Source organism: Typha latifolia, chromosome 3 (assembly GCF_019914945.1).
Source record: "Typha latifolia isolate L0001 chromosome 3, TyphaL0001v2, whole genome shotgun sequence".
NCBI classification, from domain to species: domain Eukaryota; kingdom Viridiplantae; phylum Streptophyta; class Magnoliopsida; order Poales; family Typhaceae; genus Typha; species Typha latifolia.
In genome coordinates, this window is record NC_133088.1 from 12,896,467 (window position 1) to 12,909,182 (window position 12,716).

At 39.4% G+C, this 12,716-nt stretch overlaps 1 protein-coding gene across 1 annotated transcript; it reads right to left on the minus strand.

Annotated features, from left to right (window-relative positions):
• Positions 1-1,112: 1,112 nt before the first annotated feature.
• Positions 1,113-11,909, minus strand: LOC140783997 (uncharacterized). The gene is made up of 5 exons (XM_073131175.1): positions 11,880-11,909; positions 10,063-11,798; positions 9,539-9,552; positions 5,558-5,937; positions 1,113-3,386 (listed from the first exon to the last, which is right to left on the minus strand). The coding sequence occupies exons 1-5, from the start codon at positions 11,892-11,894 to the stop codon at positions 1,482-1,484; spliced, it is 4,050 nt and encodes a 1,349-aa protein (XP_072987276.1). The 5' UTR covers positions 11,895-11,909; the 3' UTR covers positions 1,113-1,481.
• Positions 11,910-12,716: the final 807 nt, after the last annotated feature.

Below are 12,716 nucleotides of genomic sequence, written 5' to 3' on the forward strand. Positions count from 1 at the left end.
TGCCATCTAGTTTGTTTCTCAATCAAGTATGGAGTTTATATCTATTGTTGTATCTCTATTTTCTTTTTCCTATCATCGTTGGAAACTAATAATATTATAAGTCTACCGACTTTTATCAAAAAGAACTATGAAAAATCTCTAGATGCCTCTTCTATTATTAGCTGTAAAAATTTTAATTGAAAAGTGTCACATGATTGATTTTAGATTCTATAGGAATCATTTTATTTTTATTTCACGCAAAAAGAAAAGAGAAAAACTAAGAGTAAAATATTTATTTGAGCGTTTTTTGGTTAATACCATTGTGGTGTGAGAAATTTTTTTATAATTTAAGAGGTTAATTCTATACCAAAGAAGAAGAAAAAAGTAGTGCATTTGGCCAACTAGCAACTGGCCATCTAGTGTGCGATTAGAGAAGTAGATTAGGATATAAATCGATTCATATTCATATATAACTACCAAACTGTTTGTTTATTTGCTCTCAATAAGAGAAGTACTAAATTAGGCATAAGGAAGTACATCATTGTACTTTATTCGAAGTAATTATTACCCCATATCTTTGTTTTACAACCAAGCCAAACGTCAACATGTAAATAAAATATAAAATCTAAGGAAGGATGAATATGCCTCGACTTGTTCATTTTACGCATAGTTCGGCTTATTTAGCAATGAAATAGCATCAAGTATCATCAAGTATATGTCTCCCTGGCACTAGCAGCATCCTGTTTCAGTCTATGTTAATCCCCCATCTACCTATAGAGCATGTATAAGTCTAGCAGTGCTAAGAAATAAGACTCCTGTGACTGACCTCTAGAATAGTTAATTGATCAAGAATCCAGATAGAAAAAGAAAACAAAACAGAAAAAAAGAATACCCCAAGAAATGCAACTCATCTTTGAAGAGAAATAGATCTAAAACTTTTGAATTGTTCAAGTCCATTCACAATGTAATACAATCTCATTAAAATAAATGAAAGATAATCGCGGAAGTGCTGTATTATTTCCTAACAAAGCATAAGAAAAATCTTAATTCTGAAACAACTAAAAGTCGATCCGAAACTAGGCAAGAATGGATATTTATAACACAGAATCCAAGAGAATGCCACCCCAAAAAAATTTCCATAGATTACAACCTTTATACCACCCTTCCTCAAGGGAAACCTTCTCTTATGTACATCACCAAAAACAAGAAGAGTTTAGGAAAATAAAGAAGCTGATACCTACACCTTTTCCCCACAGGAAACCATTATACCATTTACCTCCCCTCCATGTTTATCCCCCTCTCCAGATTTATTCATTCACCCTAACCCCCACAATGTATACTCTTCTAAGCCCTCTCACCTTCTCCAGTATACTACCACCCCAACTCAAACAAGAAGAAAAAAAAAGATAGGTACTAAACAAAGTAAAAAAACAACAAAAAACTGGGTCAATTGTGTCAACCCCTTTTACCATTGAACTTCTGCAAGGAATGACAGGACTGTATCATCTCGGCTGCAGCTGTCCTGAGAAGGACTTTGTCGGACGGACTGGCGGACGTGGACCTCGAGGAGAAGGGCACAGCGTCTGCGAGCGCTGTATCATGTCAACCATGGTTGGTGTCTGATACAAATGAACAAGACTAGTACTGTCCGTCGAGTCCCCGCGTGCTGTTGCTCTCTGCCAGGAATGTGAACTCAGTCCTGAGAGCACGTATGCCCTCCCAGATGCTTCATATCTTTGCCGATTTACCATCCTTTCCTGCATCTCCCTCAGCTCTGCATCCAGAGCCAAGCATAAACGATCACCAGACTTGCCAGCAAGGGATTCTGATAGTATTCCCCGACGACCCTCAAGTATAGACACAGCCTCAGAGAGCGCACCCCTCTCAGCAGCAGCTCTTGCAGCTGCCATAGCATCTGCAGCCTGGATGCGATTCCTCTCACGGTCAACCTCTATCGACATTGTCTGAGCAATAGCAAACTCTGGCCTCTGAATTGTCACTTCTTCACCTTGCAGCTTGACAGTCTCATTTGTGACTGGATCTACATAGTCACATCTAACTTTCAGCAGCCTAGTCTCTTCACAGGAACGAGGAACTTCTATGGAAACCAGAAAATCCCTCTCTTCATCTGCATAAAGGTCACCAACTTCAATTAATCCATTTCGTCCATCACCAGACACTTGACTTGAATAGCTGCCTGATTTGATGGAAGAAAGACACACTCCAGGGTGTAGACACTCCACATCCACTCGCATCTCTTGAGCAACCACACTAAGAAGCCCACCGATGCACTGAGCAAATGCATCCTGAATCACACCCTCAGCCTCAATAAAAGAAAAGGTCCCAGCAGATGCCTCAGCGATGGAATGCATCGCAACAGAGTCATGGTCTGTGCCAAAACCAAAGGTATGGATAGGTATCTGATGGGCTGTGCCACCGAGTACAGAGGATGGTACAAGTGACGTATAGTCTGGTTGGGCTCCATTCCCACTCGTGGAAATGGTGTATGTATCCTGCCCATCTGAGAGAAGAATGATGCTGCAGACCGGATTCTTCTGCCTGCGATCCTCGACCACCTTAGCGCCTTTCCTAAGGCCGTCGGCAATGTTGGTCCCACCGCTGGCAACCAATGAATTAACAGCTTGCAAGGCCTGCTGTCGACCAGAATCTGTCATCCGACGAAGAGAGAAGAGCCGGCGTGCCGTCGACGAGAAAGCGATGACAGAAAGGCGATCAGAAGGTCCAAGATTTTGAATTACAAACCCCATGGCACGCTTCAGAAGTGCTAACTTGGTGCCTGCCATGCTGCCACTTACATCAAGCACAGTGACAAGATCAACAGGAGCACGTGAAGTTTGTGAGCCAGTCAAGCTTGCATTATGGGTCCTGCCAGATATCTGCTTTGAGCTAGCATGAGGGGCTTTCAGATGGATCAGGATACCAAAACCCTCTCGGGAGGATGATCGTGGGACGGCAGAAAATTCTGGGAATGTCTTGATCTCCACTGTTTTAACACATGCATGTGGAATTTCTTTAGCAGCTACAGAGTGTGAATGTATAGGTTCATCATCATTGAAAACCCTTGGCTCAGAAGTGTGGAAGATAGGAAGGTTGTGCTGCCGGTTTAAAGAGTCTACACGAGGAAGTCGGCGTAAATCAGTCATATGCCCATCTTCCCCGGGCCAGTTATCTGGGTTTACTCTAGCTCTTCCATGAGCAGAGTCAGATGATGGAGGGATATGGAGGGGTATCTCTTTCCACTTGGCCCGGCAAACAGGGCACACATAGTTGCCATACTTCACATTTGAAGAGATGCATTGGAAATGGAATGTGTGGGAGCACTCTGCAGTAAAGAGAGCATGACCATGCCCGGCCTTCATGGTACCAAGGCAGATGGTGCATGTCCTCTGAAAGTGAGGGTACAAAGAAGCAACATCAGGAAAACCAGTATTCAGAAGTACCAAGTAGCTTGCAATGAATAATAAGCTTATACACAGTTTGCTGAAAGGTAAATTGCCAAGCAGTGTCTCACCACATTGTAACATATAAAAGCACAAAGCATTCAAACAATCATCATAACATGATGGTCAATAATTTATGCTTGTTCCATGTCCAAGAATACCAACTAGTTCAATACTTTTACAGTTCTCTACTGATTTGTTATGTTTAATTGGGAAGGGTATGACCATGATTGCCAATTGCAAAATCTGATAGGCAAATCGCTAGTTGATGACTTGATCTAATAAAAACTAGGATAAACCATGTGAGCAATATTCAACTTATATGCCACCTGTCAAATATGATTATCAACAGATTCTTCCATTACATCCTCAAACATATAAACAGCATAAATTAGTATCAGCTGAAGAATAATAAACAAAAATGAGATAAAAGAACAACTGCAGCAGCAAAAGAAAGGGTCAATAGAAGGATCATTATTTGGTTATTCAAGTAAAACAAAGTACTCCATTAAAATATGAATGATTAATTTCAAAAGGTCAAATGATTTCAATCTAGTAGCTCATACCAAATCGATAAACACAAAAGCATATAATGCAGTACTTATTTGGAATCTTTTGTACTCAAGACTGTTTTCCTAAAAAGAACAAAAAAAAAAAAACTGGTATGCGTCCGACTTGTTGCCACTAGTCAAACAAGAAAACCAGTCAACAGTATAACTTGTGGATCATGGATAGTGACAATGGCAAATCACAACAGCTGGACTGCTGTCCAATTTGTAAACTCTCCTTCGGTGTCAACTGTAGATGCCTTACCATCCAATCAAAATGGTTTTCCATTGACCAATTCAAGCACAGTAATATCTCTGGTTCAAATGTTTTTTGCAAAAACCCATAGCATAACTAAAAAAGAGTGAAGATATTGTCTTTACCAACTTCTTGTCTAGCTTAATATATTATCTACATAATCTTCCGTGTAATGCGCTTATTTACTTTAACATCATTACCTATTGAATTCATTAGAAGTCTATTCTCAGAATGTTTGGCATAATGATCAACAGGCACATGATCAGAGAAGGAAAACATATAAGTTGACATGAAAGAGAGGTGTTAGCTAACCAAATATGTGACTATCATTTCCAAGGAGGCCTAAAAAATTAGTGTGCATTTGAAGCTTTCCCTTTACCTAATGACCCAAATGGCACCGCTCCTGATAGAGACTATTGCACATTATCTCCCACAAAAGGAAGTCCACAATCGAAGAGTCAATAGATGAGGCTTTTTATTATTTTAAGTCTGCTCACCAAACATTGCACCCAAGTGAACGAGTTTCAAACTTACTTACGAGATTATATGACTTCTAGTCCACGTGAATGCCCTATAAGACAATTTGTAAACATGTACAAAATTTCTCCATCTGACTTAACGATTTTATTTAATATAAATTGCTTTCTCTACAAGCAATTTTGGACATGCATAAATAGCAAAAAAAAATAGATGTAATATAAATCGATGAATGAATCGGCAACATAACGCAACATTATTTCTCTTACTACGGGTACGGAGAAAATGCTCACCAAGATAGCGATTCAACAAAAATCACTATCTTCAAAAGCAATTTTCCTAGGCGAGCTTACATAGCATCCACCTGGACTTGAAGTGAACTAGTCATGAAAATAAGTTTGAAACAAAAACAAGAACAGCTGCTAAAGAGAAGCAAATGGAGGGGGAAAAGAACCCACACTAGAATGACTAACCATTTAAGTGGGTTTTATAGAATAATTTCAGCTTAAAAACTCCCAGAAAACTATCTAACCCCTTAAAAGGACAAGCGAAGATAAAACTCCAGATGTTAGCAAGAACAAAAAATATAGCGGAAAATGTAACTTAAAAATAGAACACCAATCTAAAAGCGCCAGAACCCAAAGTTAGAGGAAACTAAAAGAGAAAGTTCACATTTTGTTCCAAACTAACACCCAATCCACATCAATCTTCATAAAGATACGAATTTTAACCACTCTAACTAACAAAGTCTAAATATATTCTTTAATCTGAGAGATATCCAAAACTGAGAACAACCAACAGAGGAAACCGAGTACGAATAAGGAAAAAGGCGTCACCTTCGACGATCTGATCCCGGCTTTCGAAAGCCGGAGCCCAGAGGAGGTCGGCGTGGGAGTAGTTGGCATGAGAACCCTATAATCCACCGGAGACAACAGCTCCGCCGTCGAATCCACCGTCACAGCAGCGTCCGACAACCTCCCTGCGTCGGACACCTCGTCAGCGTCGTCCAAAGCAGCCGGAACATAGACACATAGGTTTAACCCCAGTGCTCTCTTTGCGCGCCTCCACACGCCCTCCATCCCCCCCTCTCTCCTCTCACCAAGAGGCCAAAGGTGGGATTTTTCTTCGATTACTTGAGAAGTTAGGGTTTGGGATTCAACCTTGGGGGTTATACAAACCCGAGAAATGGCCGGGTCAGAGAGGGGATCATAGAGCTCTTATAGAAACGCCGCCATTAGAGAGACCTCTTTTGGTATTTTGTTTTGGTTTCGGTTTGACCTTTGTAGCAGCCTTTTGGGAAACGGGAAGAGAGGAGAGGAGAGGAAGGAGAAGGCGATAGATAGAGGAGGAATAAAATGAGAACGAAAATTATTTATATAATAAATGAGCCACTTTGGGGGTGTTTGACTTCCTAAAGTACCCCCGTGAAGGTGGGAAACGCGAATTAATTCCCGATTCCTATGGTTGACATTATCTTTTCCCGTCGAATAAATTAGCTGTATTGATGTGATGGATAAGTAAGTGTGTTTGTTTGTTAGTAATATTATCACGCAATAAATAAATCTAAATTAAATTATTTTTACTAAGTAAGTCTAATCTATGGTGATAAATATAGTTGATTCCAGTGAGACATTTCGTCATATCCATGAGCTAAATTTAATTTAGGATGTAATCGAGTACAACTAATTTAAAAGCTTTTCTTTTTCTTTTTCTTTTTTATATAAATTATTTTAAAAACATCAAATTACCTAATGCTCTACTAATTATATTAGTCTACTAAATTGAGTTTCTTCTCCTTTGACCAGACTTAGCTCAGTAGAGATTAAGTAAAAGTCCAAAATATTTAAACAAGGTCAGCTTAAACCTTAAAAAAAAATTTGGGTTGTATTTACTTCTACGTTAGCTACACGTTTCGCGTTTCCCAACTTTGTCAAAACTAAGTAAGGGTATTTCGGTAATTAAGGGAGGAAAGTGGAGGGGAGCATAGGGGAGTGCGATTCGGGAAGTCGTCCAAGAACCGAAAAGGGAGGGGAGGAGAGAGAGAGAGAGACGGGTCGCTGAAACGAGGGCACAACATTTCAACCCCCCATCCCCTCTCCCTCCCCCCTACAAAATTAAAAGAAGAGAGAGAAAGAGACGGGGAGTGAGAGAGAGGGGGGAATGAGTCGAATAGTAAAAAGACGAGGGCTAAAAAGAAAAATAAAGAAAGAAGAAAAAGAAAAATAAAATCCAGCACGGGATTTAAGGAGGATTAGCTGTTTGAACGGCGCTGCCTTTAATAAACCCACATAGGTTATGACCTCCGTTTGTCTTCCTTTTCTTTTCTTTTCTTTTGTTTTCTTTCTTCTCCCTTTTTTTTTTTAATAACGTAGCCCATCACTTGCTAATGCTTTAATTAAGGGCACTTCCGGTAAAGTAATTATCACGTGTGAGGCACGTGATCTCGATGCTATTTTGTATTAGAATTAGTTACGTTTTAGACCGCCTAACTGTTGCTTATTCTTGCTTAGACCCTTCCGCCCACAATCACAATTGCTAGGAGTTAATATTTTTTATATGATATCATCTTATACATTAATAGTGATAAATATGAGATGCAAGTAGAAATAATATCTCTCACCACTTACATTAATACAAACAAGAAATACAACTTATTTTTATTTATTTATTTTTTAAAGTAAGACTAAAATATTTCTTATTTTTTTTTTATGAAATTTAATATTTACAATGTTTTACATTCCTTGTATTAGAGAACAAAGTGAGTTATTATGCGGCAGATTAAGATATGGTTATCGAAGAAAAGAGTGGTAGGTGTTGATTTCACGTTAGTACAACAATCTTATAACACCAATTATATCAAAATAAATAAATAAAATCCTATAACACCTTCCTAGAAAATGGACCACTTGGTTCATATGGTTGGCAAAGTAGCAAGCAAATGAAAAAAGCTTGAAATCTACTGCATTGCACAGCAGACTCTATCACATTAATTTTTAGAATAATTCATATTCTAAACTTAATATCTAGAGAGAACGTTAACGTTAATACATATTCCTTCATCTTTATCAGATAAAATAAAAGATTTTTAATCTAATTTTTTTATGTAATATAACTATTAAAATTCATAAAAACTCAAATTCAATCAAATATATTATATATTTGGCATAGTACTTTTTGAAGAGAAAGAAACACTTATATATATACACAAGGATGAGGGTATTTTTGTCTATAAAATAATTAAAAATAGAGAGAATTTAGTCTTCTATTTAATTTTTAAAAAAATTTGGACGTGCTAAATTAATTTGGATAAAAAACTAACAATTTCATTTTTATTATAAGTATAACGACTGATTTGAGACTTTTTGAAACGGTAAAATTATTTTAGGCATAAGTACGCTTTAGTTTTAATGGTTAAAGAGCAATTGGGTAAATAAGTTTGGGAGAATGCCTGGCCAAATAGTGTCTCGTTCAACTATATTCTAATCTTGATGTCACACCATTACTCAAAAGATGGTGTCCTTTATAGCCACTCCAAATGCCTCTGCCCAGTAATTACCCAGAAAAAAAAAAAAAGAGGAGAGGAGGGAGTTGGCGAGAGCTGAACTTATCCTTGCGTCGTTGTCGAAGTGGTGGATTGTTATCAGCGTAAACAAGGGTCTCTTTCAGGGCACCGAAGCCATGAGTATTGAGTGGGCATTCTGACCACCCTGGCTTAATTTATTTGGACATTGGGTCCCATCCAAATGTGTGCTTCCTGGGCCCAAACCCCACCTCCAATGCAACTTGGCTCCACCCCCTTACACACTGTGTGTCATCATCCTTTCCAGCTAATTGAACCTAATAATGTTAGTGGGAAAGGAGAGGGACTTGTTCACTTTCCTTCTTTTTTTTTAAAGACTATTTGATTGATTTGGCCCTATGTGTTTTTAATTTTAGTATTTAATCCAACATATCTGACGAAGATTTGGTAAGCTTATTAAGTTGTGCTTAGGTTAAAAGTAGAGGGGATTTTGTTGACTTGATCCAAATCAACAAATTGGAGCAGGAAATTTGAATAAATTTGAGAAGAATTTGTTTTGACTTTAAAACTGGAACTGAAAAGAATGAAGGCTAGAGGACAATAGGACTGAGCTTTTTTGTTTATTTTCATAAGGGGGCTTTTGATGAACAAGTGCTTTCAAGCTCGAATCCCAGAAGAGGGCCTTTCTAGATTTATTCTACGGCCAAGATCTTCCTAAGGATTAATGAGATCATGGATGTGTTTTGTTCACTGTATAATTGAGTTTAAGCCTATTTGGATGGTTAAAAAAAGGGAGGATATAAAAAAAAATCTTAGCAATGGCAAAAATTTCACCCACTCGTCTAGGTTTGTACACCAAATAAAGTAGCTAAATAGTTGAGATTCACATTTATTGATGCAATTAGGTAATTATTAGCTGACGTGGATGTCATGTTAGATAAAACCATATAAATAGCTAATAGAATTTAGTGATTTATTTATGATTTAGAAGTAATTAATAGAATTAACGAGTTTGGTTGACTAAGCACGTGCGACGCCTATGTCGACTGGAAGTGAAGTATTTAGGTAAATAATTTTGAAACTAACCTATTATGCATCATTTTTTTACGCACAAACCTATTTTGTCCAAAACTTGATAATAATAATAATAATAAGGTAAAAATTCGATTTAATTTTACAAATAAAATTATTTAGAATCTTTCACTCAGAAATAGGAGCAAGTAAACAGTTAGAAGACTGATAGAGTCATTATCAACCTTTTTCAATTTATTTTTTTCAAAATTTCAATATAATATACCAATCAAAAGCCACCTTTTTTTAAAAAAAAATATAGATTATTGTAGAGACACTAGTCAAATCAAATACAGGACAAAAATATCAGTATCCTCCTGAGAAATAGGTCAGAATGGACCCAACTTATATGCATTTAATGGTCCAGTAAAAAATCCAACAATTAATAGATTGTTCTAAGTGTTCTAAAATAATCACAATTAATAGATTGATCAATCCTATAAAAATAAAATTAGATAAATATATAATCTGATAAATATTTTATCTTTCAATTCGGATTAGATTACTATATATCCACAAACTCTTCATCAAGCAAATATAATATATGCGAGACTAGAAGGTTGTTTACGACTTATTTATTTTGTATTAATTAATCTTTTATAATTAGTAGACAATATAATTTTATTTCATTCCAATGTAAGAAAATAAAAGGTATAAAGATCAAATAACAAGGTAGAGAAGCAAATAAATAAAGGGAGACAGAAGCAAACAAAATGATTTGGGTGAATTAAGATGCATCTCGTTAATTACTCTTGATTTCCGGAGGAGTGTCTGGATCGGTCCACCATATCATCCATGAACCTCGTCTTATACGCCGTACGCATTAAACCACTTCCTCTAATGTTCGTCACCGCCCGCTGCTGCGCATGCGAGCTTATGTTCGACAGCGCGTACGCCCTGCCCGTCTTCTCGTACTTCCTCCTATCCGCCATCATCACCGTCATCGCCTTCAACTCCCCTTCCAGCTCCACGCACATCGCGTCTCCCGACCGCCTCGCCGCCGACCTCGACAGCGCCTTCGCCTCCTTCTCCAGTATCTTCACCGCCTCCTTCAGCGCCCCACTCTCCGCCGCCCCCTTCGCCTCCGTCATCGCCTTCGTCGCCATCAGGCGGTGCTTCTCTCTGTCGACCTCGATGGACAGTTTCCGATCGCCTGCGGATTTGGGCCTTTGGATGATCAATTCTTCTTCGTTCAATTCGACGCGAGTCTGGGTCGCGGTTTCTGTGTAGGAGCAGCTGGCCTTGATTAGCAGTATAGCGTTCTCAGTTTTTACGGGTGGAATTTTGACGAGCGATAAGAAGCTTCTCTCTTCGTCGGCGTAGAGCTCGCCGACTTGGATTGATCCGCGTTGTCCGTCGTCGAAGATTCTGCTCTGGTAGCTTCCGGATTCCATCGAGGTGAGTTGCACTCCCGGGTGCACGCACTGCACGCCCACGAGAATATTTTGAACCACGACGCTGAGCAGTCCGCCCAGGCACTGGGCGAATGCGTCTTGGATGACGGATTCGTCCTCGACGAAGGAGAAGGTCCCACCCGACGTCTCAGCGATGCAGTGCATAGCGGCGGCGTCGTGGTCTGATCCGAATCCGAAGGTGTGGATGGGCGTCATGGCATCGCCTCCCGTCGGCGTCGGCACGAGCGACTCGTAGCTCGGATGCCGGCACGTGTCCTGCCCGTCGGACAGGAGGATGATGCTCCGGACTGGGTTTCTGTAGCGGCTCTCACCGATCACCTTCGCGGCCTTGCGGAGGCCGTCGGCGATGTTGGTGCCGCCGTTGGCAGAGAGCGAACTCACGGCGTGCAAGGCGTGCTCTTGCCCCGCGACCGACATGCGGCGCAGCCCGAAGAGCCGGCGCGCCGAGGAGGAGAAGGTTATAACAGAGAGCCGATCGGACGGGCCGAGGTTCTCGATCACGAACGACATGGCGCGCTTCAAGAGCTCGATCTTCCCGCCGGCCATGCTGCCGCTGACATCGAGGACGGTCACAAGGTCCAACGGAGCTCGAGCCGGCGCCGCCGGCTCCACCGCCGCGGAGCCAGGCGAGGCAGCGCTCGGGGCTAATAAATGAATCAAGATTGCAAAATCCTCCTGGGAGGAGGCTTTTGGAACGGACGTGAATTCTGGGTATATCTTCATCTCTACTGTTCCATTGGGTCCATGGTTAGAAGAGCTAGAGGAAGAAGACCCATCCGATTGCGGGGGGTTGACGGGCGGCTCTTCATCATCGTTGAAGACGGCGGGCTCCCGAGGAGGGAAGAAAGGAGCAGACGAATCTCTTGGAGGAAGTCGGCGGCCGAAGGACAAAGACGAGGAGCCGCCGAACGGCAGCTGCTTCCATTGGGACTTGCAGAGCGGGCAGACGCGGTTGCCGTGCTTGACGCTGGCGGAGATGCAGAGGAAATGGAAGGTGTGGGAGCACTCGGCCGTGAAGAGGGCTTCGCCGCGATCGGGAGATATCGCACCAAGGCATATAGCGCAAGTCCCCTAAAATTAAAAGAACAACAACAAAAAGAAAATTAAACAACAAAAATGTATAAATTTCCTTCAAATTTTAGAGCTCATTACCTCGGCCTTCTGCATTGTAGATCGGAGATGGAATATTATTGCCTTTTAACTCTTGATAGAATAAATCTTATAGATGAATTGCTTCAAACACTTCATAAATAAAAGTTCTATGATAATTAATTAATCTTCTCGTGTAGTTTAAGGCATGATGGAAAAGTCAATAGAGACTAATTCAGTTTTATTCTTCTGTTTCATTGTCTAATTTGTATGAGTTGGATTCCAGTACTAAATAGTCAAAGGAATCCTATTGGAGTTTTTTTTTTTTTTTTTTTTTGATCAATTTTATTGGTTGAGCTGCTCAAAATGATGCCGTTGACATTATTTTGTATTTGTCTGACTTTATATCTTGTTGACCTATAAAGACAGACAAATCTATCAAAAATACGGTAACTTTTGTTTTTTTTATTATTGTCTACGCCTTTATCGCATGTATATTTTATGGTACTTTATTTATAATACCTTCAAAATATTATATTACTATTTAGATGAGTTAAGATAACTATAAATATAAATATAAAATGGCCGTAGTAGTATTGGATAAATTCTTTTAAGTTAATATACAAAAAATTGAGAATTAGATTTTTAAAATCAAATCAGGGTATTAGGTTTATTTTAATCTTTTACTTTTAGAAGTGATGATATATTCTCCATTCGGTTTACTGCTGTCATGATAAAATTAATATAAGATTTTCGTTCCTTACAGGTTTTGATACTTATCCCAAACACTAAATAATTTATGAGCTAGTAAATTAAAAAAAAATGGTCTAGATTGCTTGTGGTGTAGGCTATTGGTGTAAGCTTATGAGCTACCAATTTAATTAGTTTATCGATATTAAA